At 39.7% G+C, this 24,660-nt stretch overlaps 1 protein-coding gene across 16 annotated transcripts in view; it reads left to right on the top strand.

The window, feature by feature from the left end:
• Positions 1–24,660, top strand: part of Apc (APC regulator of WNT signaling pathway) — a 96,408-nt gene that overhangs the window by 63,290 nt on the left and 8,458 nt on the right. For 5 of the 16 annotated variants that reach the window (XM_057788986.1, XM_057788977.1, XM_057788978.1 and 2 more), the window contains 9 exons: positions 4,108–4,212; positions 10,174–10,272; positions 12,550–12,928; positions 14,547–14,642; positions 16,049–16,102; positions 19,626–19,765; positions 20,411–20,488; positions 21,146–21,262; positions 23,469–23,683. In XM_057788986.1, coding sequence (XP_057644969.1) covers positions 4,108–4,212; positions 10,174–10,272; positions 12,550–12,928; positions 14,547–14,642; positions 16,049–16,102; positions 19,626–19,765; positions 20,411–20,488; positions 21,146–21,262; positions 23,469–23,683 — 1,283 coding nt within the window. The remainder of the gene's footprint in view (positions 1–4,107; positions 4,213–10,173; positions 10,273–12,549; positions 12,929–14,546; positions 14,643–16,048; positions 16,103–19,625; positions 19,766–20,410; positions 20,489–21,145; positions 21,263–23,468; positions 23,684–24,660) is intronic. The other 11 variants (XM_057788989.1, XM_057788990.1, XM_057788982.1 and 8 more) reach the window with 6 other exon arrangements.

Below are 24,660 nucleotides of genomic sequence, written 5' to 3'. Positions count from 1 at the left end.
CTAATTGATTCCACCCTAACCCTCAGATGGCATGGCTACCTCATAACACAAAGTGCATTTAGTCCATCTCTAAATGCTCCATAGTCTTACCAGTTCTAACACGGTTCAAAAACCCACTCTCTTTGAGACTTAGGATACTTCCTTAACTTCATAAAACAAAGTAACAATTATAACATTCTTAACAGGTGACATACAGTGGCACAGTAATACAATTGGTGGACTGGAGAAAGCTTATTGCAATGATAAAAATATTCTAAAACTGAATTATGGTGCTACTTGGTAAATTTATTGAAAATCACTTAATTGAACACTTAATGGATATATTTTGTGGCACTTGACTGCTTAAGCAGAATTGTATTTATTTATTTATTTGCCAAGCCAGTAATGCATTCCTGTTACCCAGCACTCAGAAGGCAGAGGCAGGGGGATCAGTAGTTCACGGCCAGCCTCAGCTACATAGCAGACATTCCCATTACAACATGAAGGACTGGGAGGATAGCAAGGAAAGATCAAACCAAAGTAAGTGGGAAGCCCAGCATGGCGGATTCCAGATGCTGCCCCACCTCTCCAGTTCTGCCTCCTGCAGCGCGTGCAGCCTCTGTTAGGGTGTTTCTGCTGCACATGCGCAGCTCTCCTTAGGACACCTCACAGTCTGCCGTCTCTGGATCACTTCACAGCCTCACGAAGTGGGCTCTCGGGCCTCCTTGCAGGGACTCTACCTCTGCCACGCGTCCACAGCAGTTTCCTGAACTCTTGTCCAAGTTTTCATGAACTATAAATCTTGAAGTTGTATGCCTGCAAAAACACATGGGCAGCCCTGACCAACTGGCCAGTGTGAGGAGTAGTCTAGCCAGTTCTTACCTTATCTGGGGTGGCCCCTGTGCCCCTTGGCAGCAGAACTTGAGAAACATTTTCTGTGGTGGTTTTCAAGTAAGGGACATTCTCATTTCAGTTCCCCTTCCCTGTGAGTGTCTACTACAGGCTGGAGCCTGCAGTGAGTGGAGTATGCCTGCAAAGAGAATGTGAATTTCATAACTGTGCCAGCCTCTAACATTTTAAACATTTATCTACACTGATCCCTAATCCAACTTCAGACTCTCTGCCTACTCCTTCGTTTGATAGATTTCACGTTTTTCATATATTTTTGTTCTCTTTCACTGTAAATCTAAGAGCAGTAAGTGAAACCATCCCCAGCCTGTATGTTACGCTGTCTTGAAATTTCCTCCACCAAACAACTTAATTCGTTACCCTTGAATTAAGTCTCACTCATTTTTCAGGATACAGTCGGAAGCAGCCTTGTTTTTTGCCAGATATAACACAGCTAGCCTCCAGCACGGTTCCTTTAGAGTCTTTGCTCCTCCTGTGAATCCAGAGAGCACAGTTGTCTGCCTTCCTGTCAGCGTTCTGATTGTCAGCACTCACACCAGAATACCTCATTAAGCCCTGCTTAGCAGTACTTCTCAACCTGTGGGTCACAACCCTTTCACGGGGTCACCTGGGGCCATTGAAAAACACAAATATTTATATTACAATTCGTAATAGTAGAAAAGTTTCAGTTATGAAGTAGCAATGAAAATAATTTTGTGGTTGTTGCTCATCACAACACGAGGAACTGTTTTAAAGACTGAGAAGCCCTGGTTTATAGAATCCAGGGCTTCTGTGGCCCACAGAGCAGTCTAGAGCCTAGCTCCCATGTGTTCAAGGCTGCGACAGCAACAGCGCTCCTCATACCTCTTTCTGCTTACTGTGAAATTACCTCACAGAGTTAAAGAACGGGCTTATTTTGGCTCACAGTTTGAGGGGACACAGCGTGTGGTGCCGGGAAGGCATGGGTGCAGGATTGTGAGATGGGAATCGCGCCACCCCTGCAGTCAGAGAGCAGGTGAGTGCCAGTGTCTGGCCACGCTCCTTTCTTTATAGTCAGTGTCAGGACCCCAGGGGGTGTGATGCCCGCATTCAGGGTGCTCTTTCTTCTTGGTTAAACATCTTTGGAAAGGCACGCTCACACGTGCTGCCCAGAAGTGTGTTCCTTCAAGTGAGCCAGGATTAACCATCACACTCACCTAGCACATCACCACATCCTCTCAGATTTCTCTCTCTGGCTCCATGTTTGCATCCCGACTGCTGCTTCCTCTTGTGGAGTATCTACCTCTTTACTAGCGTCACTCGATTAGCCTACTTGTTAATATGTTAGTGTTAGCCGTGTGAGGGGCTAACCTAGCGTCCACCACATAAAGCCAGGCACAGTGGCACACACCTACTATCCCAGCACTCTAGAGGTAGAGATACGAGGATGGGAAGCTCAAGGCATCCTCAGCTATATAGCAGCTTGAGGCCAGCCTTGGTTACATGAGACTAAGTACATAGGCATAGAAAGTGAAGACAGTGGTGTGGTAGCCTCACAATAACTTAGAAAAGGCAAATCCAACAAAATCACTACATTTTTAAATTACCTTTTAAAAAAATCTTTTATTTATTTGTTTGTTTGGTTGGTTTTTTGAGACAGGACTTCCCTGTGTAGCCCTGACTATCCTGGAATTTGCTTTGTAGACCAGGCTGACCTCAAACTCTAAGAGATCCACTTGTCTCTGCTCCCGAGTGCCGGGGTTAAAGGTGTGCACCTCCACTGCCCAGTTCAAATCATTTTATGTGTGAGTATCTTTGCTGCTTGTATATCTGTGATGCCAATGGAAGCCAGAAGAGGTCATCAGATCCCTTAGTACTGGAGTTCCAAACAGTGGTAAGCCACCGTGTGGATGCTGGAACTCTAGCTCGGGTGCTCTGGAAGCCAGTGCTCTTGACGACTTTAATTCTGCCCGCTATTTTACTTGTGGTATTCAACAACATTGTGAACTTTTGATATATTACAAGAAGACGTCCTCCTGCTCCAGCTCCTTTGCATGTTTCTTCATTGCAGTGGCGCATCCTAAAGTCGACCCACCTCACAGCTCTCCTTCACAGCGCTGTCAAAGTTCTGACTTTATTGATACTGGTTTCTTATTCGACAGTGTCCCGCTAGACTAAGCTTAGAAAGAAGATTGAATAGCAGCTAGTTTTAGCAACATTGTATCCCTAGCACCTAGAACAAGCAGATAGTAATGTTTTTCTGCAGATACAATGACATCTTCACTTGTGCTACTGACATGTCTTTGTGGTCTTCATAATCTGTGACTCATTTTGTCATAGGGTTCTTGTATATTTGTACTCTGGTTGATTTTGCTCTTCTGCTTCTGAATTACTAAATCGCTTCCCTTTTGCTTAGCTACAGCAGTTACTAGTTTATGGTGAATATGCTACATGTAAAGTTATTTTTTAAGTCATATTTTTAAATAATCTAGGAAGGCTTAAGTGTTAAAATTCTAGGCAAGGCATTTTGAAATATAATGATACACTTTTATGTCAGATATCTAAGGCATAATCTTTATATTACGCTAGCATTTTCCTAAAGTAAGCAAATAAGTTTCTACAAAAGATAGTGGTAGATTATTTTATTTTTTATATTTTGTGATGCTGTTTTACAGAGTGGCCACATTGTATTACCTGTTTTGAAATGACTATGTTTACTAGGTGGATGTCTCTTTTATTTCATACAACAGATGGTGGCTACATTAGCAAAGTTTTCTGTTTTACACATCAGTTTTGAAGAGCTTGTCATTTGGTTTCCTATGACATTTGCAGATGTGCACATATTCTCTGTAAAAAACATGTCTACACAGGAGCCTAGGTGTTAGTCTAACTGCTCTGTTTGCAGCAGCACCATTAAATGCCACAGTCATGTGACCTTGCAGAAAAGGATAGTTATTTGCTCTAGTAGGCTTGTATTCCTGATAGTGAGGAAAGCACATCTGGTGGAGGATGTGTTCTGTGAGCTCAGAAAATCCTTTGTCTTATGCAGCTCAAATGCTCAGGGGAACACTTCCCTTCCCACTTAACCAGGATAGTCGACTGCAAGCCATGCCGGAGGCTGGACGTGTAGCGTGTGCCTCTTGTCTTTTGTCAGCCTGTATAATTATGATTCGTTAAGAGGTTGGAAGAAAAAGACAAGCTGTGAGCTATAAAAGCGTACTCCATTTTTCTACATAATTTATGCTAACTCCATGTTAACAGAGGTCTTCTCAGAGCAAGCATGAATCTGCCTCCCATGAAGTTGAACGGCAGCATGACGGTCAAGGAATGGCAGAAAACAGCATGGCAACTTCTAGTACTAGCCAGGTATGAACCATTATGTCATATTTTTGTATTGATTCAGTATTTAAAAAGTAAATGATCCACAAATCCTTCCTGTTTCCTTAGAATGTGTTTGTAGAAACATTCAATTTCAAAGTCCTATCTTCTCCTTATTACATTGAAATATACTCTCTGAGTCTGCTGGAATATCTTTATGCTCCAGATCATGTTTCCGCGTTGGTCTCCAGTGTGTGGCGTGCATAGTTTTGGAGAGTGTTCAGTTCTGTGTGGTTGACCCTGCTGTTGCTACATTGGCATGGTTCTGCTTTCCTCTGAGGCTCTCAGTACAAAGACATGTTTCTGGGTTTGTAATGATTGCAAAGACCCTTATAGCATTTACTTTCTGATGTACTTCACGATTACACAAATTTAGAAATAAATCTTAACTGGAAAAGATTAATGTGATGCATATAAACAATAAGCTGTATAGTTCATCATGTTTAGCTGGTTACTGTGTTATATTTTTACCATCTGTACAAATTGTCACCAATTTTCAGTTAGTGCTTATCAAAATAATATGACAGCTTTTCATTGGTGTGTCCTATATTTCTCAAGTTTCCTTTAAAAGACATTTTATGTTGTAAAAAAATATTTTAAAATGGAATTTCACCAAAATGACTTTAAGATAATTTTCCTACTATCAACAAAAAAGATTAGTCTTTCTAGGTTACTTCTGATGGTACTATTTATAACCCAAAAAAAAAAAGAGAGAGAGAGAGACTATTCTACTAATTCATTAAATAAAGCTTCAGATGTTCCTGTTTAAAGATATTTCCTTTTACTGAGCTAAAACAGATACTTAATTCCGAATCACTGGTTAGCACTATACGGGAAATTTATTTGATGGTAAATTAGGGTAAAATAATGAGAGTTAGATAGAAGAGTTGAGTTAGTTTTTGAGAACTATGTATTCCTACATGGTAGAAGCATGAAGAGTTCAATTTAATTTGACAGTTGTTCAGACTTTATTATTACTCATCTAGTGGAAGCTATCTATACTAGTTAGGTCTCTGTGGTACTATAGAAAAAACAACTCTAGGTTGATTATGCTAAATATCAGAAATGGAGACTGTTGCAATATAAAACGATTAAAAGGACAGCACTTGGAAGGCAGAAGCAGGCAGATCTCTATGGGTTTGAGGCCAGCCTACAAGAGCTAGTTCTGGAACAGGCTCCAAAGCTACAGAGAAACCCTGTCTCAAAAAACTGGGAGGGGGGATGAAAAGGAAATTTTTATGATGAAATGGATGAGAAAACCACAAAAGAAGGATCAGTAGGTTTCAGAAGAATGTGAATACTTTAGTATTTGGAGAAATTGAAACAGGATTGTTAGACAACAGAAGTCACAATCAGGTGCTGGAGAGATGGCTTAGCAGTTAGCAGCACTGACCAGTTAGTTGCCCAGAGGATCTGAGGTTCAAGTCCTAGAACCCACATGAAGGCTCACTCCATTCCCAGGGGGTCCAGTGTCCTTTTCTGGCTTCCAAGGGCATTAAACACTCATGTAGAACACAGACAGACATACATGCAGACAAAACACCCATATAGTTGGTTTTGTTTTATTTTATTCTTTGGTGGCCCACTACCCAGCTCCCAAATATACATGGAGATATATTCTTACTTATGAATGCCCCGCCTTAGCTTGGCTAGTTTCTAACCAGATTTCTAACTTAAATGATCCTGTTTCTCTTTAACTACATTTTGCCTCTTGGGCCTTTTACCTTTCTCTATTTTATAGAACTTTCTTTCCTTCTTACTCTGTGTCTGGTTGTGTAGCTGTGTGGTGGGGCCCTGGCTCCTTTTCTCGTTTCTCACTCTCTTCCCTAGATTTCCCCTATTTATTGTCTGCCCACCAGTCCCACCTATTCCTGTCTCCTATCTAGCTATTGGCTGTTCATCTCGTTATTAGACCAATCAGGTATTTTAGGCAGGCAAAGTAGCACAGCTTCACAGAGTTAAACAAATGCAACATAAAAGAATGCAACACATTTTTGCATTGTTAAACTGATATTCCACAGCATCAATGAATGTAACCTGTTATTCCACAACACACTCATACATGTAAAATGATTTAATTAAAATTTTGACAAGTGAGATTATTTTTTTACTTCTATTTTCTTAAATTAAAATATAATTACATCATTTTCCCCTTCCCTTTCTGCCCTTCAGTCTCTCCAGTATTCATCTATCTGTGCCCTCCCCTCAAATTCGTGACCTCTTCTTTGTTATTACTGCATTGTGCATATATATAACACATAAATCTATAGACAGAACCTGCTGAGTGTGTTTGGTATTGCTTGAATGTACATGACTGCAGAGCTGACTGACCACTTGGTATTGGATTACCAGTTAAGGGACTTGTCCCTGAAGAAGACTAATTCTTCGACTCTCAGCATTTTTAGTTGCCTGTCCTTTGTCTAGGCATGTCCCCTCCCCACTCCACCCACTAGATATTCCTCCTTCCACAGTAGCATATCTATTCAGTGTTGTTCTTGTTCAGACCTTATTTAGGCAGCTGTATTGTTGAGCATCAAGACTAAAATGTCCCTGTCATTTCTAAGAGACACAATCCACAGCAGATTTCCTGATCCTGACTTTTACAATTTTTTGACTCCTCATCTGAGATGTTCCCTGTGCTTTAGGGACAAGAGTTGTGTCATAGATGTATTTGCCATACAGGTTTTCTCTGCATTTTGACTTTTCTGTAATGGTCTCCATCTATTTCAGAGAGAAACTTCCTTGCTGTAGGGGGAACGACACTGGTCTGCAGTGTGAGGCTAAGTACCAAGAGTGCAGTTAGGAAGTACATTGGCTTAATCAATTATTGGTGACGCTGTCCTCTTAGACCCATGATCTCACTTGCCCTGGATAGCAGGCTAGGTTTCCAGTTCCAAGCATGATTTCATTTCCCTCCTGTTTAGCAGGTCTTAAGTCCTGTTACTGTTGGTTACCACCAAGCTATGAGTGCCACTCTGCACCCTTAGGGATATCTTTTGTTGTGTTGTGTTTTGAGACAGGGTTTCTCTGTGTAACTCTGGCTGTCCTGAAACTCGCTCTGTAGACCAGGCTGACCTCAAACTCAGAGATTTGACACCACTGCCTTCTGAGTGGGCCTAAAGGTGTGCACCACCACCTGCCAGCTCCCTTACCATGCTGGTTTTTGTTGTGGTTCATCGGCATCACAGCTGGGTAGGACTATTGGTTGCTTTTCTCCCTTACCAATTGCATAACATCTTCTATGAAAGCTAGTCCTCAGCGGGGAACTTGACCTTTAGAAAGTCAAGATGGGCTGAGCAGTGAGTTCTAGGATAGGCAGGGCAATACAGAGAACACTGTCTCAAAAAACGAAAAAGCAAACAAATAAATAAAATAAAAAGCCAAGATCACAGCTAGTCATAGTGGCATATGCCTGTAATCCTAGAACTTGGAAGGTAGGGACAGTTAAATCAGGAGTTCGTGGCTACCTTTGGCTACAGAGACAGTTAGAAGCCAGTCTGGGTTACAACAGATCCTGTCTCAGAAAAACAGCAAAAAAGTCAAGATTATCTTATTTTCAAACATTTATAAAAAGCAAAAAAAAATGTAAAAATATATAGATATTTACATCAGCTATTTAAAGATGCTTCAGAGTGGGCACAGGAAGACCAGTGAGACAGTTCTCTGTGCACATGTGTGTGCTCTGCATAGATGTCTAGGTCAGTGTCACAGTAGATCAGCATGTGTTGAGATTTTTGTAGCTTTTGTTTTACTGTTTATACATTTGTATATTTTAACTTTTTAAATGAGTGTCAAGTTTTTAAAGTGTATAGCATCTATGAAAACAATTCTTTTTTTGTTTGTTTTTTGAGAATATACTGTGCTGCTTTCCATTTCTGTCGTGTAAGGGCCCCTAGAGTCTTGTTTGAAGCCTCATGTTACTTATTTAGTGTGAGAACGACCAAGGAGGGATCTACTGAAAGGAGTAAAATTACCAGTAATCCCAACACTATGACAACTGAGGTAGGATGCAAGTTAAACCTGGGCTACATAGTGAACTCTAGGCCAGCCTGAGCTACAAAGCAAGACACTGTCTCAAAAAAGAAAAGAAAAAGAAAAGAAAAAAGTGATAATTCAGGGTTCAGTATTTATTTCTCCTTCAAATAATAAATTCTTTTGTTTTACATGAATTCCACCAACACTGTTGATTTAGTTATATTATCAGTTGCTGCTCTCAAATCCTAATATAGATGGGTAGACTATGCCTATGATTTATTTCTCCAGGTGTCTTCAAGCATTAATTGTAGCTCTCTGAAAGACTGATGCAGAATTTACCACTGCAGTTTGCCAGCCTAATGCCTCCAGAGCGCTGAGGCTAAAGGCATGCACCTCCAGACCTGGCCTTTCGACCTGTCTTGATAAGATCTGTATATGTGACATCTTGAGGCCTATTAATTTACTTTATTATTTCTTCCAAAAATAAATAGGAAACACTGACTTCTCTTTCTGCAGTAAATATCCTCCTGTTGGTTCCATGCCGTGCTGTTCTCATCGCATACTGCTCCATAAGCCCAGCCCATGTGTGTCTCAGCCGAACTCAGGTCAACACTCAGTTATCAACAGGCTGTCATAGCATGGGCCTTCCTTGGAAGACGCCCACACTTGCAGGTTTACATTTAGGTTTCTGGTTATTTGGTTGATAGGTTTATTTCCCCACTAGTCTGCAAGCTCCAGAAAAGCAAGAACTCCTGTCGTGCTTAGAGTGCTGGTGGGCGCCCGTAGTCACAGCCTGGAAACTCGGGAAGACCCGAGTGAAGACAGCCAGGGCTATACAGCAAGACCCTGTCTCAAAAGTAAAGAATTCATGCTGGGCATAATGGCATACACCTTTAATCCCAGCTTGAAGCCATCCGGGTGTACAGAGCAAATTCCAGGACAGCCAAAGCTACATACTAGGACCCTGTCTCAGTTTAAAAAAAAAAAAAAAAAAAATCATACCTAGTTCATGCTGTACCACAGTCCCTGATGAATAATTGAGTGAATGACTAGAGGTTGTAAGAACTGATAACCTTGCTAGGAAGAGGGTGTTCTGATCTGTGTTTATTTCCTCAGAAAGTTAAGTGATAGGAAAGGCTAGAAGTAAATTACTCAGGCTAGTCCCTGCTTGTTCCCCTTGTTTGGAGAGCTTTGATAAAGTTCCAGCACAGTTGGGAGAAGTCGTGCACAGGCAATTCCAGATGACACAAAGGCAGAACAGTAGTGGTCCATACAGACCATATCCACGTGGGCTACCCATTTTGTTCCGAAGACTGTTCTGTCATTTGTTCCGTAAATATTTTACTGTTCATTTCCAAGCTAAGAATGCTTTTCAGAATGCATACCTGATGTCATTATTATATTTCAAAGAAACGAATGATTCCTTCCTAGCACTGGATAGCCTCTCGTGATTCATTTGCTGTTGTTTCATAAATGTGTCTATCATGCTTTCTTTGACTTTGAGCCTAGATAAGGGCCATGAATTTGTTGGTTTATATCTAAAGTTTGTTCTAATCTCTTGGCCACCTGTAGGTTTTCCATCCTGTCCTTTGTTCTTTTTAAAATATAATTCTGATTTTGCTAGTCTGCCACCTAAAGTTCAGACTCCACAGCTTGAATATAACATCTTTAAAAGCCCCCCAGATAATTATTTACTCCACCCTGTGTCCACATTAGAATACGTCATGCTCTCCATGTTTGTCTTGGTTGTGTTTAGATGCAGCTCTCATCGTCCACAGCAGGTCATCACTCCTTCTCTTTTCCTTTGCCATTCTGTGCAGTCCTCTGCTGTGGTGCTGCGTTATGTTAGGCTGAAGTTTCTATTTTTCCTCTTTACCTGTGAGAATTCCAGTGAGCCCTTTCTAAACTGTGAGGGCTGGAGTTGCCTGTGTTTGTAACCTAAATTACACTGTTTGTAATTTGCCCCATTTCTAGAGTCCAGCTACACGAATGGATCATGAAACAGCCAGTGTTCTGAGTTCTGGCAGCACACATTCTGCTCCTCGAAGGCTGACGAGTCATCTGGGGACCAAGGTAACAGCAGAGAACAAGTCCTCTTGTCGAGGCTAGGCATGCTTTGCTAAGACGGTCGTCATGGACATTCTGTTCTCTAAAGATTTTGACTCAGTCTCCTGGGGAAATAATGTTTTTAGACAAAGAAACATAAACGAGAAAATGAGAATTATAAAAACTCCCGAATTAGATGCCTGTTAATTTCTTGTTCAGCTCATTATCCATTTACCTGCAAGCATCCAAAGCCCCAGCCAAACTGACTGCTTCAGCACCCTGTGTCTTTCTACTTCTGTGCCGTGCCTGTGGCGGCACCTGACACTTTTTGTGAAGGGCTGACACCGTCTTTGCATGGCTCGGGACTCTGAGCCCTTCATCTCCAGAAGACATTTTCTTAATTCCTAGCGTCCTCTTAGCCACTGGCCTATGTCCTCTCATAACAGTTGGCTTGAAACTTGCTCTTAGAAAACAGATTGTTGTCCTCTGTCTTCAGCATCTCACAGTATCTGCACTTGATGTTAACGAATGTTTATTGAAATGGATGGAAAATCATTGAAATTGAGCATTAGCCAGTGCTGCAAATATTTTCAGGTTAGGGGAGAGTGTGAGAAGAAAATCCCTTTAGTGTTTTGCTAAAATGACATTCTGAGCAACTTGTTTTCAGTCAGGAGTGCAGGCCATTGTCTTCACAGCCTACTCTGTGTTCTCTTGCAGTGTTATGACAGTGCTTAGGAAACGCTGAAATAACTAACGTTAATTTAAGAAATGAAGTCATTGCCTAGTGTGTCCAAGGCTCTGGACTCAATTCATTAAAAAGAAGAAACAATAAAAATTAAAGAAATAAATTTGAATCATTCATGCTAATCCACAATGGTTTGTATTTGGGGCCTCTCTGAGGTGTGCCAGTAAGGAGTTGCCCTACATCACCAATTCTCTCAAACACTTGTTATCCCTCTGAGGAAGAAATTGGAAAGGAAGAATCTGCTTCGGGCCATTAGTCTGAAGCTGATAAGATTGATTCAGCATCAACCCAATATTGGCTCTTGGCACGTGGACGTTGGCATTCATACTGTGTTTCCTTTAGAAGTGATTTGTGCATAATAATATTCAGGCTTTGCTATACAATTTGAATGCCAGACTATTATTTTATGTAGTTTTCTGTATAATGTAAACCCTTCCAATTTGCAGTGGAGAAAATGCAGAGAGCTTATGCTCAAGAGACATCAAATAAATTAACTAATACTACATAGCTTGCTTAAAAGTGCTGGAGCCAAACTTGGAACCTAGGTCTGATGAAAACACATTATCCCCAGCCCTGTAACTGCCATAATAGAGCTAGCACCTCTAGGAACTGTGTTACACTTCTGAGCAGCGTTTTGCAGTCAGCAGCATAGCTAGGTCATTCTTGGTTACACTATACGATGTTAAGCAGCACCTACAAGATGCCCCTAACACTCTTCCAACACTGTTGTTAAGACCAAAAATACGTATCCTTGTGGATTGCTGACTTACTCAGATGATGCGTTCTTCATCTCATGCCCTCTCTTTTATGGAATAGCCTCTAACTTTGAAGGGAAGCTGATAACGACCCATGCTAACTGGATGCTGTTTTCCTGTTTCTCGTTTCCTTCTCAGTTAATCCTTCCAACTTACTGTCAAAGCAACTAATGCTTACCAGTTGCTTTCTAAAAAGAAAATGATGACAGTTCTTGGCTTTGTCACTTTCTATGTGTTTGTGGCATTTGTCTTTTTATGACAAAATAATTTTATATGATAACAGATCATATAAGTTTAAATGTTGTAATTATGAGCCTGATGAAATGTAATGATTGCGGAGAATTAGAATTTAGTAGATTATAATTGTTGCAAAATGTTTTCTATTGCTTAGAAGTAAAATGAAGTTTTAAATTATATAAAGAATTTAATAAACACATTCCACAGAGAGAGAGAGAGAGAGAGAGAGAGAGAGAGAATAAGAACGAATGGGTATGTGAGAAAAAGAAAAAATTATTTTCATTCATGTAACAGTTAGCTTTAGCTGATGTAGGCATGTAGCAATTTCAGTACTGTAAGAACCTATTTTTTTCAGCAGTCTGCAATATTATCACTTAGTCACATAAACCAATTGTGGATGTTATTTTGAAATAGCACTCATCACTTCATCCAGAAGTTTTTTTTATTTAATTTTGTTTTGTTTTCATTTTTAATGACTTTAGTAAATAATCCCATTCATCACTTCATTAGATCTGGCTTTTGGGTATCAAAGTCATAATTTTGTTTCTAAACTCATTTGGCCCACAGGTGGAAATGGTGTATTCATTGTTGTCAATGCTTGGTACCCATGATAAGGACGATATGTCACGAACTTTGCTAGCTATGTCTAGCTCCCAAGACAGCTGTATATCCATGCGGCAGTCTGGATGTCTTCCTCTCCTCATCCAGCTTTTACATGGCAATGACAAAGACTCTGTATTGTTGGGAAATTCCCGGGGCAGTAAAGAGGCTCGGGCCAGGGCCAGTGCAGCTCTCCACAACATCATTCACTCACAGCCTGACGACAAGAGAGGCAGGCGTGAAATCCGAGTCCTTCATCTTTTGGAACAGATACGAGCTTACTGTGAAACCTGTTGGGAGTGGCAGGAAGCCCATGAACAAGGCATGGACCAGGACAAAAATCCAAGTATGTTGTCTGTAGTGTGCATCACATTGCATGTTTCAAAGCATATGTAAGTTACAGGTTAGAAACTCTTTGTAGTTAGTATGCTGTCTTTATTAATAGAAAGGATTTGTATTAGCTAGCTATTGCTGCTAACACATTAAAGGCTTAAATCTGCATTTCCCTAAAACTTTTTAGCAAAGGAAAATGTTATATGCACTACTGAGCAATCAAAACAGAACAAGCAAATCAGTTGTGAGGGTGATCTGGCTGGGCAGGTGTTCCCTTCCTCCCTCACTGCTTTATTGCTTCCCCCAAACTGAGTACACAGTTAAAGAGGACAGCCTTTCCCAGAAGAGGAGGGCCGTCATTCAGTCAGGGGTATATGAGTAGCAGCAGTCCCTGCTAGAACCTCCAGGCAAGCTTTCAAGAACAGACCAAAAGACACTTGTAATTAAAACTTACAGCTACCTGCTTTGATGGCTCATGTGTGTAATCTCAGCATTTGAGAGGTGGAGATAAGAGGATCAGGAGTTCAAGGTCTTCTTGGACTGTACAGAGTTCAGAGTCAGCCTTTGTCATGGGACCCTGTTTCAAAGAACCACAAAAAGAAAAAAAAATTCTTGGTAGAGCTAAAATCAGTGTGAGCAGCTAGGTTGCTCTTTGAATGGAGCTCAGGAAAGTAATTTTTACGTAAGTTCCTTCAGTTGTTAGCAACCCAGCCATAATCTTCTACATTGTACGTCGCATACACTGGACGCACTCTACCTGCTGTTTCTTGGTCCTCACAGCAGCCTTTATGGAGTAGGAGAAAAGGAAAGGTGTATCGTCTCCATTTGTAAATGAAATTGATGTTTAAGCTAAAAACACTTGCGTATGTCCTTGAACCTATATAGCAGAATTTTTCTAAGCTTAATATAAAGATTATTTCAAATCTTAAGAGTGTATAAGGAAAGGAGCAAGGATGATTTTTTTTTTAATTCACTTAGGGAGACTTGTAGTGAGAGCCAATACACACTTTGTTTCGAGAACATTCCTTTCTTGATGGGGGAGGAGTACCCACAATTATTTAATAAGTCATATTATTGCTTCTGAAAAAAATAATTTAAAAATACTTTGTGTCAAATACTGACTTGAGACCTTGCATATAATATTAAAGATGTAAGTGCATTTTACACTTTATTTCAGACACCCTTTTCTTTACATTTTTATTATGTATCTGTTTGTATAGGAAACTTTCTGCTAGGTATCACATTTGTATGCGACCATATGCTTTTAATCCATAACCATCATAGTTGTTTACACTGAAATTAGAAACAAAATCCAACAGTATTATACCAAAGTGTGTTTATTTTTTCATGTGTAGTCATCATTTAAAATGATTACACATATGAGCTATAGCAAAACCTATGGGAGACCCAGTCTGACAGGCTTGGTCACGGCAGGCAAGTGAACATGCTGTGGAACTGGAAGCCTTGGCACAGTCGTGTTCCACTACTGTGGTGTTTGTTCATCATTCAGCAAGTACTTGCTGATCTGCCAACCTTAGGGACGTATTAATAACCCCGGCACATTTTAGAAGTATAATAGCATCTCTTCTATAATAACAAAACATTATGGCTTAGGTAAATTTATTTTTCAGTGCCAGCTCCTGTTGAACATCAAATCTGTCCTGCTGTATGTGTTCTCATGAAGCTTTCATTTGATGAAGAGCATAGACATGCAATGAATGAACTTGGTAAGATAAAAAGGTTTCTTAGTGCCATAAGTAAATGCTGCTGAATCTTTAAAACAACTATAGAAATTCATCATTGGAGTAAATACAGATGATAAGTTGATATAATGTAAGGTTACTAACTTCCATCCATATAGGAAAAAAGGAAAAATCACTGTACCCTGGTCTCCATGGGAAAATGGGTCCTGAATCATAGAAATGTCTACCTTCTTATAAACCAACTTCAGTTTTTAAAATCTTAACTAAAGTTTGGGAAAATTACTAACTGGACCACCCCTGTCCCTGTTGCCCAGATAGATCCTGTGTCACCTCTGATGAAGAGGAATTATTTGAATTATTTGTTAAAACGTCATTGTTCTTAGCCAGTCAGTGGTGGTGCATGTCTTTAATCCCAGTACTTGGGAGGAAGAGGCAGGTGGATCTCTAGATTAAGAACAGCCTGGTCTACATAGTGAGTTCCAGGACAGCCAGGGCTACATGGAGAAACCCTGTCTTGGTTGTGGGGGAGGGGATCAACGTTCTTGCAATCTGTCCGTGACTTTAAATGGACACCAGGAAGAAGAGTTATTGGGATTTTAATTTATCTTAATGGTTATCAGTATTTTACTGGTTTCTCTTGAAACTAGCATATGTAGAAAGATACGTTCCAATTGAAGTTAGAAATATTGCATTAATTTTGGAGAAATAACTCCCTTATATACATATTATCACATCCTCTAAACCCTTTGTGACCATTGAGTACCCATTTTTTCATGTAACGGTTTCTTTAATTTCTCGATTTATTTTACACATATGTTTATAAAGCATGTCATGCTGAGCCATCACATGTAAACTGGATTTCTGTAGTCATGCCACATGCAAGAACCATACACTGAGTTTCTGTCTTGGCATAGCTGTGCCCATGCTTTTGTGCTATTTTTGTTACATTGCATTCCAGCCCCTGCACTGTATTCTTAGCACCCAGTCATTGTTACCCATCATCTACTATAAAAGTCGTCCAGTTGTGAGACTCTTGACTACAAACTGCACCGCAGAACGTGAGTGCTATCTCCTTCAGAGTCATCACTTGGGAGAACTCTGTGCTCTGTGGCTTGAGGCCTGCTCTCCAGCCGTGCTTTTCTTCCCACAGGCCCATCTGGTCCTCTTTCCAGTGTCCTGTGAAACTTCATTTAATCTTAAGGGTTTTCCCATTTCAGTACAATCTCAGCATTTATGACCTTTTTTTCCTAATGCCAATAATTATGAAAAGGAGTAAAACTAACAACAGGAAAACGCAGTTTTAAGATATTGCAAAGATTTTTCTATAAATGTTCATATGTTCCAATGAACTATAGACTAGGACTGACACATTAATTATCTGAATTTGAGAATAAAACTTAGACTCAGTATTTGTTCCTCTTCTTCTTCAGGTAGGAAGGCTACCCGGGGCATTTCACCAAAGGAGCTAGGTCAGGGGCTCTCAGGTGAGGAGCAGGAGGGGCTCTGGGGTGTGACTGCGGGGACATAGCCACAGGGTTACCTTCCTCTCACTCCTCGCCTTCAGATTTGCACTGGGGCAAAAGAAGAGTTAAAGTTTCTGTGTCACGGGAGGGAGTCTAAGATAGCAGAGGATCTGGCCGTAAGGACTAGGGAAAGTGTCAGCCCCGTCAGATGAGGACAACTCTTAGGCCTAGTCATGAGCACTGTCACGTATATGTATGTGACGATCTGCCTGCCCAAGAACGTTTGATAGACACTGGAATTTTCAAGTGATTAAGATACCCATGGCTTCCAGGAAAAACATGATTTATCTACATTAATATTTCACAACACTTCTAGATCATAACAGTCAGCAGAGGCACTTGCCAGGCCAGATAGATTTTCCAGCCCATAGCAAACAGACTCCCCAGAGTAGGACCCCAGGAATTAAACATAGTCTGAGTGATGCTTATGGTTGTCAAATTGGGGTATCAATCTACAGAATATTGATGTGGACCCCAATACTTACTTTAGAAGAGAATATCTCAGGCTAATAATGGCTGTGTAAGCCATATGATAAAAATAATTCCGTACTTTTAAAAATTAAATGTCCTATTATCTTGTTTTAGTGTAACTGCGATTCTCTTCAATATCACTTGAAGCAGTTGGCTCTTCCTTGCTCTTCCTTGTCTGTAAGGCAATTGAATGTCCTATCATTTAATAGTGAGCTCATTCTAGACCTCTGCACTGAGACACTGTCAATAGTGAGCCCATCTAGACGCTGTTTCCTCTGCATAGACACTTCAATAGTGAGCCCATCTAGACACCAGTGCAGGAGGGTATATTCACTTTTGCATTGAGACATACTTATTTTTCTGCTGATTATGAATTTGCATCATATTTCAGTGAATCTTTTTATAGTTTTAACCTGTGAATTATATCTTTGCCTCAGAATTCACTGATTTTTTTCTTTTTACTTGCCTAAAATTATAAAGGGATCTCTTTTATCTAATCTTCCAAGTTTTACTAATTTTTTTCAGTCAGTTATAGTCTTTATAGAATTGTTGACATACAGTATATCTTTAATTTTTGTTTAAAATCAAATCCTAAAATTGATATTTTTGGATAGGAGAGTTTCCTGACAATTGAAGGCCTTCTTAGCACCTTCTTTAGACCATTTTATCTTTCTTAGGAAATAATACAGATACTACACTAGGCAAGACTTCATGCAAAAACAGAGCGTAGTGTGTTTTACCCTGGTACTGAGACCCTGCTTCACGGTACTCTACGTCGACATCCAGAGCCACACGGTCTTCAGGTCTTTACTGACTCCCTAGTATCTTGTATCAAAATATCGGTTATGTTGCTGTCTCCTTCTTTACTCAGCTCTACAAAATGCTAGCCTTCGTTGGAGCCTGGACTGAGGCTCTCCTTCTCTGTCCTTGTGCTCCATCTTTTACTGTGTTAGTTACTATTCAGCCAGTGTTCTCTGATTCACGTGTCAATCTAACTTTTCCCTCCCAAGTTTTATGTGTGTTAGGCAAACACTCTACCACCAAACCCTTTGGATAAGTTTTCATACTACTTACCTGGCGTCTTCCTTTATATGGTATTCTAGACACTTCCAACTAAACTCTCACAAATGGAAATTGTTACCTTCATCCCAAAATCTGTCTCTTCCAGATTTCCTTTTGGCATTCTAATAAACCACTTGCTCAAATCAAAATCTTAGGAAAATCATCCATGACTGCATTGGTATCTCCTACATTTAGTAAAGGAGCACTTTAATCCTAATTCTTGAGTGTATCTCAAGCCAGGCGTGGTGGCACACACCAAGTGCTTGGGTGGCAGATGAAGCTTTATCTCTGAGTTCAAGGCTGGTCCAATCTACGTAGGGAGTTCCTTCCAAGTCTATCGGAATGCATAGTGAGACCCTGTCTCAAAAACAACAGCAGTGTGTGTGTGTGTGTGTGTGTGTGTGTGTGTGTGTGTGTGTGTGTGTGATTGCTATTTCTCATTGTGAAGCGAGGCATCATTGTCTCTCTGGTTCTGCATATCTTGTACTACTTCCAGTCATAAGCCGTTTTGCACCTTGCACTCATGCTTTATTTATAATGTGCCTCTAATTCTACTCCTCTCCTAACATCCTGATCTGCTCATTGTTGTGGCTTCAGTTGGTGGCCTCCTCCTTGTTGGGCCCTTACACACACAGTTTATCCTACCTAGACTAATTCTTTCTCTTCCTTGCTCTGCCCTTGTTAGATACTCAGTCATGCATTAGACTTTACCTTAAACTTGGTTCTCAGACCTTTTTGTGGGGCCTTCTCCACAGCAGATCTGGGTGCTGCACACCTTTCATAAGTTTTGTGAAGACAGTGACTGGATTTGTTTCACTCACTACTTACCCGTTATTGCAAATAGATGGAGGGAAATCTTCATAAATATGGTTTAGATTTTCTTTATACAAATTAATTTGCTTGCCAGTGTTCAGAGAATTGCCTGTCATCTCTTCTTGTCATAAAGATCTGCATGAATCCTCCTGTAATTAAGATACCTTATCTTACAGTTTTAAGCTCAACATTGAACTCCATTTTGTGAGTTTACAAATTCTTCTGCTGATCTTTTCGTGTTCTTCATAAAATGTTAGTGCTCTGGTCTTTCAGGTTAGCAACCTGCTGAGACCTCCAAGCTCATTTTTTTTAATGCCTGAGCAACCTTTCTTTAAAAGACCATACCCCGAGTCCTGTGGTGCTTGCTGCTCAACAACCTTTAATAGTCCATGTGCTTTTTACCTTCCCTTTATCCTCGTCCTCGTTTCACTTCACTGTTTATAGCTCGTTCCTTTGTTGTCTTCCCTTTCCTCCCCTTTTACGTTTCTCCTTTCCTTCCTAGTGTTGGCCACTGTGAGCATTACTGAGCATACCTGCTCGTTGAGTATTAGGAAGGAGGAAAATACTGAGTCCTGGTATGGCTGGTATGTTGTAGTAGCCAAGGGAAGTAAGATTATTTTGTAAAGAAACTTTATAGTTGGTTGAATAGATCATTCTTTATATGAAATAAGTTTTACTTCATGCACAATTTAAAAGTTTCATTATTCCGAAGGATACTTATTTGACACTTCAAAAAAAGTATTAGGCCACAGTAAATGACAATGGAAAGTAGTTTTAAAGCCCTTACACTAGCAATAAGTTAATTTTTCTGTTAGGCTTAGGAAGACCCATGTTATAGCAGATAGCCTCCATTGTTGCCAAGGCACAGTGTGTGTCAGTGAGCAGCAGTGGTGTCTTTCAGTAAAGCTAGAGGCTGGAGGGTGGAGACACTGGCAGGGAGTGGAATCGTGTCGGTTGGACTTTATATTACACAGAGATTGTTTATAGCAGCTTTGTGGCTTTTTCATTCTAAAGGCAAATTTATTTAAATCATATAGTCTCATTCTTTGAGATTTTCCCCTAGTTTTTAAGCTGCTAAATTATACCAGTTTATTTGATTCTAGATTATTATGCTTTTCCTTTTACCCTTGTTAATTAGGGGGACTGCAGGCCATTGCAGAGTTGTTACAGGTGGACTGTGAGATGTATGGGCTTACTAATGACCACTACAGTATTACTTTAAGACGGTATGCTGGAATGGCTTTGACAAACTTGACCTTTGGAGATGTTGCCAACAAGGTATGTCTTTTTATAAGATTTACTTCTTAAGGTAACTCAATTACGAGTCAATTTATTTTCATAAAAACAACTTTTTGAACTAAAGAAGCAAAGAATTTCTTCTGAGTTTTTGGTGTGTCCTATCCCACCTCAGTTGAACAATGGCTGGTAAAAGTGTCCTTTCTCACTGCTGCACATCCCAGCTTAGTAGGTTGTCTTTTGCCTAAACAAAACAAAAGTGCACCTGACGTTAGATTGCTGTGCTGAATTTACATAGCTGCGCTAGCAGCATTGCTCCTTGTACTGGGCATGTAGCAAAAAATGGTGGTTCATCTACCTCGACAGTGCAGACCACCAGTACTGGAGGAAAGAATAATTACCAAAGTACTGTTCCAGGAGAAAGCATAAGCTACCGCGACAGACAGTAGAGCGCCACGCTCTTCCTTATTATTTCTCAGGGCTTTGTTTGGCTTTTCCAGTTAGGTAAAGGATAGATAACAGAAATGGGAGGCATCTGTCTTCCGTCTAGGTAGTTTTGTTCTGGGTCTTGTATAGGTAAAATAACATTTATGATTTAAGTAAGAACCAGCTTTGAAATTCAGTAGCTAGAAAGAAGCCACCTGAGGCCGTCTCACTAACGATCCTGCTCCGCATCTCCCGTTGCAGGCTACGCTGTGTTCTATGAAAGGCTGCATGAGAGCACTCGTGGCCCAGCTAAAATCTGAAAGTGAAGATTTACAGCAGGTACTACTTAGAATTTCTAACTGTTTTCCTGGATAGTAACAGTTAATGTACTGATTTACATTAAACTTTGGCTCAGTATTTAGTGGTTTACATTAAAGTATGGTCCCATTAACACTAAAGTAAAGGAAAATATTTATGTTGAACTAATTCCTTTTGGCATCCTTGTAACATATATGAGAAATTTGCTATAGGCAGAAAATTCCTATTTTTATTATTATAATCAATCATATTTAAATTAGTGGTTTTCATTTATGACCTTTCGAGACATGCAAATGCCATGCTTTGATAATGTAGCTGGAGCATTCCTAATCATAAATTTGAAACTATTTGTATGCTGCTTACATGACACCACGTGTGGAAAATTTGTGTTGTGGAACTGTTCAGTGCACTAAGTTATTAAAATACTACTTAAAGTTGCCTTTGGGTTAAATATGTACGATACATATATATAGAATGTAATCTTATACCCAGGGAATGTCATGCGTGTACTAATATTCAAAAAGCCAATTTTAAAATCAAAACACGATGCCAAGCTTTTTAGGTAAGATGTATTTAACTTGTAATAGATTCCTATTCTTACCTCTGGCATTAGAAACAAAAGGGTAACTAGTATGACTCATTTTGTATGCAAATTATTATAAACCTGATTATTTGCAGGTTATTGCAAGTGTTTTGAGGAATTTGTCTTGGCGAGCAGATGTAAATAGCAAAAAGACATTGCGAGAAGTTGGAAGTGTGAAAGCATTGATGGAATGTGCTTTGGAAGTTAAAAAGGTAACTTTTAAATGTTCAGTACTGTACTAGGTAATCCACCTGTCTCTGCCTGCCTAGTGCTGGATTAAAGGTGTAAACCACCAGAGAGACCCTGTCTGAAACAAGGTGGGAGGCAAGACCCAGCATCAGAGGCTGTCCTCCTTGACTTGCACATCGTGGTGTGCACACACCTATTCTCTCACAGCTCACACAGACACTTGTGTATTCACCAAACACAGGTACACGCAGCCTTGTTTAAATGTATGTAGGTTCTATAGAAAGATACGCTAAACAGCTGACAGGTGACTAGCCACTACATGCTGAAAAGAGTACAGGATATCATTCGTTGTTAAACTACAGTGAGGTGCTATTATGCATACCATACTGAATTAATGTTAAAAAAAAAATAAGCCACATGTCAAGGTGGTTGAGCCACTGGAAGCATTCTGTACTATTGTTGGGAATGTGAAAGTGTGTGTGAGCGCTTAGGAAACATTTGGACAGGATCTATGTAAACACACACCTTCCAAACTACCCAACCATTCTGTTCTTTCCAACTTTCGTACAGGGACAAAAACTAACGTCCTCACACAGATTGAACATGAATGTGTTTCATAATCTTGTGGTGTCCAAAAATCAGAAGTAACCAAAGTCTTGAGTGTGTCACTGCTTCGGTCTCCCCTAATCTGCATCCTGATACCTTTTCCTTTGTCTCAAAATCCACTTAGATTATTTAACTGGGTTTTTCCCCTCTTTCCCTGCACTTTATACTTTCTGACCAGTTGTTCTGAAGCTCCTTTCCTAATTCTAATCGCTAATCATTTCTCCTCCTTCTCAAGCCCTTCTGCACACCCTTCTCTCACCCGTCCCGAGTACTCTACACACAGCCGAGTGCCTGAGCTCCTTCCCCAGCTTGTAATCATTTTATGCCCCCTGTAATTTCAGCTGGAAAGTTTGTTTACTGCAGACCATTGGTCTGGAGTCTCTGGAGCATTTGTGTTCCTGTACCTCTGTCTCCCACTTTTAAGTCAATTACAGTTTTCCTGTTGATCATCCTACCCTTACTTCAATCACATTGTAATTAAAGTGAACTCCAGACCTTCCTACTTGTGTGCGCGTTTGTGTGTGTGTGTGTGTGTTGGGGTTTCTTATTGTTTTGTTTGTTCTTGTTGTTTTGATACTGGGTCTCACATAGAGAAGCTGGCCTTGATTTTGTAACAGTCTCCTATCTTAGCCTCCTAAGTTCTGGGATTGCAGGCCTGCATCACAACACCTGGCTAGGGACTTACGTGAAACTGGCTATTTAGGTAAGGCACCATGAGTTGCTGGAAATTAGACTCTGTGTGCAGAGACGTTAGGGTTCAGACTCCAAGTAAAATAATTCAGACTGTGTTCAGAACCTAGTTTTTGTTTCTGGTGTTTTCTCTCTACATTGTCTATATAATCCTCCTACAATATTGTCCCATTTGTGAGGTATTTATATTAAATTCAGACTGCAACAGCCTTCTTTTTAGAGTACTGTATTGCATCTGTATTGTCTGAAGTGCTTCTTGTCCTAATAGGAATAAATACATTTCTAATGAAGATTCCTTAATGGTATCATAAAAAGAAACACTGACTCGGGAATGTGACAAATTATGACCAGATACATTAATTGTGTATCAAAGTGTATCTGTGGCAGTTACATTTTTTTTATATTAGGGAGCTTGGGCATTTTCATAATTACTTTGTTTCTTTAGGAATTTTAAGAATTTGTACATATTCTAGTACTTTTCAGAAGTTACATTATTTTTAACCAACAGCATATGAATACATATATTTATTTTTAATACAAATAGAATATTATATAACCTTCTCTGCAGTGTGTTGCCATTTAGTACTTAGATATCCTTCCATATACATACACAGGATATGAAGGTGTTTTAATTGAGTTTCTGTTATCCTCCTGATAATATTATTTTGTGATAGTGAATACAATTAGTGAATATCAATTCTGCTTCATATTCTGGGTTCATTAAAGATATATCTAACATCTAAACACTTGGAACAAAGGTCACTGCTTTAATACTGTATAATAGGAACAGTGCTGACCTAGATTTCATTTGGCGTGCATGAAAGTGTTTGTAAACGAGAAGTTCTTGGTTTCTAGTGAGGAATGTGCAGGAAGGAGACAAAAAGAGAAAGGATTCTAACATATGGATGCATACTCTTTTTCCATCGTTAATAGGAATCAACCCTCAAAAGTGTCTTGAGTGCCTTATGGAATCTGTCCGCACACTGCACTGAGAATAAGGCCGACATCTGTGCCGTGGACGGAGCACTTGCATTTTTGGTTGGCACTCTCACTTACCGAAGCCAGACAAATACGTTAGCCATCATTGAAAGTGGAGGTGGGATATTACGAAATGTGTCCAGCTTGATAGCTACGAATGAAGACCACAGGTATATACTAAGTTTTATATTACTTTTAAATGGATTATTATAGTTTATTTTCTTTAAAAAGACCTAATTGTAAAATATTTTTGTCATTATGAAAGCTTTAAGCAAAATGTCCTTATTGCAATGTGAAGATAATTACATCTCCAAGTATAACTCATTTGCATGTTTTTGCTAGTAAAATTTGAAGTATCTTATAGAAATTTACAAATAAATAAATGGTAGTTGAGAAGTACAACCTACCTGTAAAAATATGAATAAAAGTCAGAATATTTTCAGTTCTTTTATGCCTGTTTAGATAATGTAAAGGAATATAAAACTAATTTTTAAGCAAAGAAAAAACTACTGAGTCTGATCTAGGAAGTATAAAGGCTTTAACAATTTTCTAATGGTGTCTTAACCTCAGTCTTCAGATTGCTTAGTCATGAACTGTTCATCCAGTCTACTAAACTGTGGAGCTGCAGAAGTCACTTCAGGTTAGGGCAGCGTGTTGTCCTGTAAATGTTACATTTTCATAGTGCATATTATGTTCTTTTTCGTGTGCCAGCAACCACATACAAAGGACATGGCACTTTCACAGGTACAGAGATCATTCTAGAAAGTAAGCTTGCTATTCTAGAAGCATATGTGCTCCCTGACTACATAACGATCTATCAATCACGTGTCTTCTGCTTCCAAGATTCCTCAGTATTTAACATGGTTGCTTCACCATAAATTAAATTGCCACAGTCCCTGTTTAATTTAGATTTCATAATGTGTTTGTAGTTCTCCAGTTAGGAAACTTACTGTGTGAATGGAGAAGATGTATTTGTTCAAAAATAATTCTTTTTCTCATGTAGTGGATCAGAGTAGGATACAGAGTAAATGAAACCTAACATTCACTTTTCCTACTTTTGGTCTGACAGATGGATACTTTAAAACAGTAAATATTAAATGAACCAAGAGAACAAAAGGAGAGGTGGCTAGCTTGGAGTTGACAAGAT

The sequence above is a fragment of the Chionomys nivalis genome, chromosome 14 (genome assembly GCF_950005125.1).
Source record: "Chionomys nivalis chromosome 14, mChiNiv1.1, whole genome shotgun sequence".
Classification (NCBI taxonomy): Eukaryota; Metazoa; Chordata; class Mammalia; order Rodentia; family Cricetidae; genus Chionomys; species Chionomys nivalis.
This window is presented reverse-complemented; position numbering and strand designations above follow the sequence as displayed.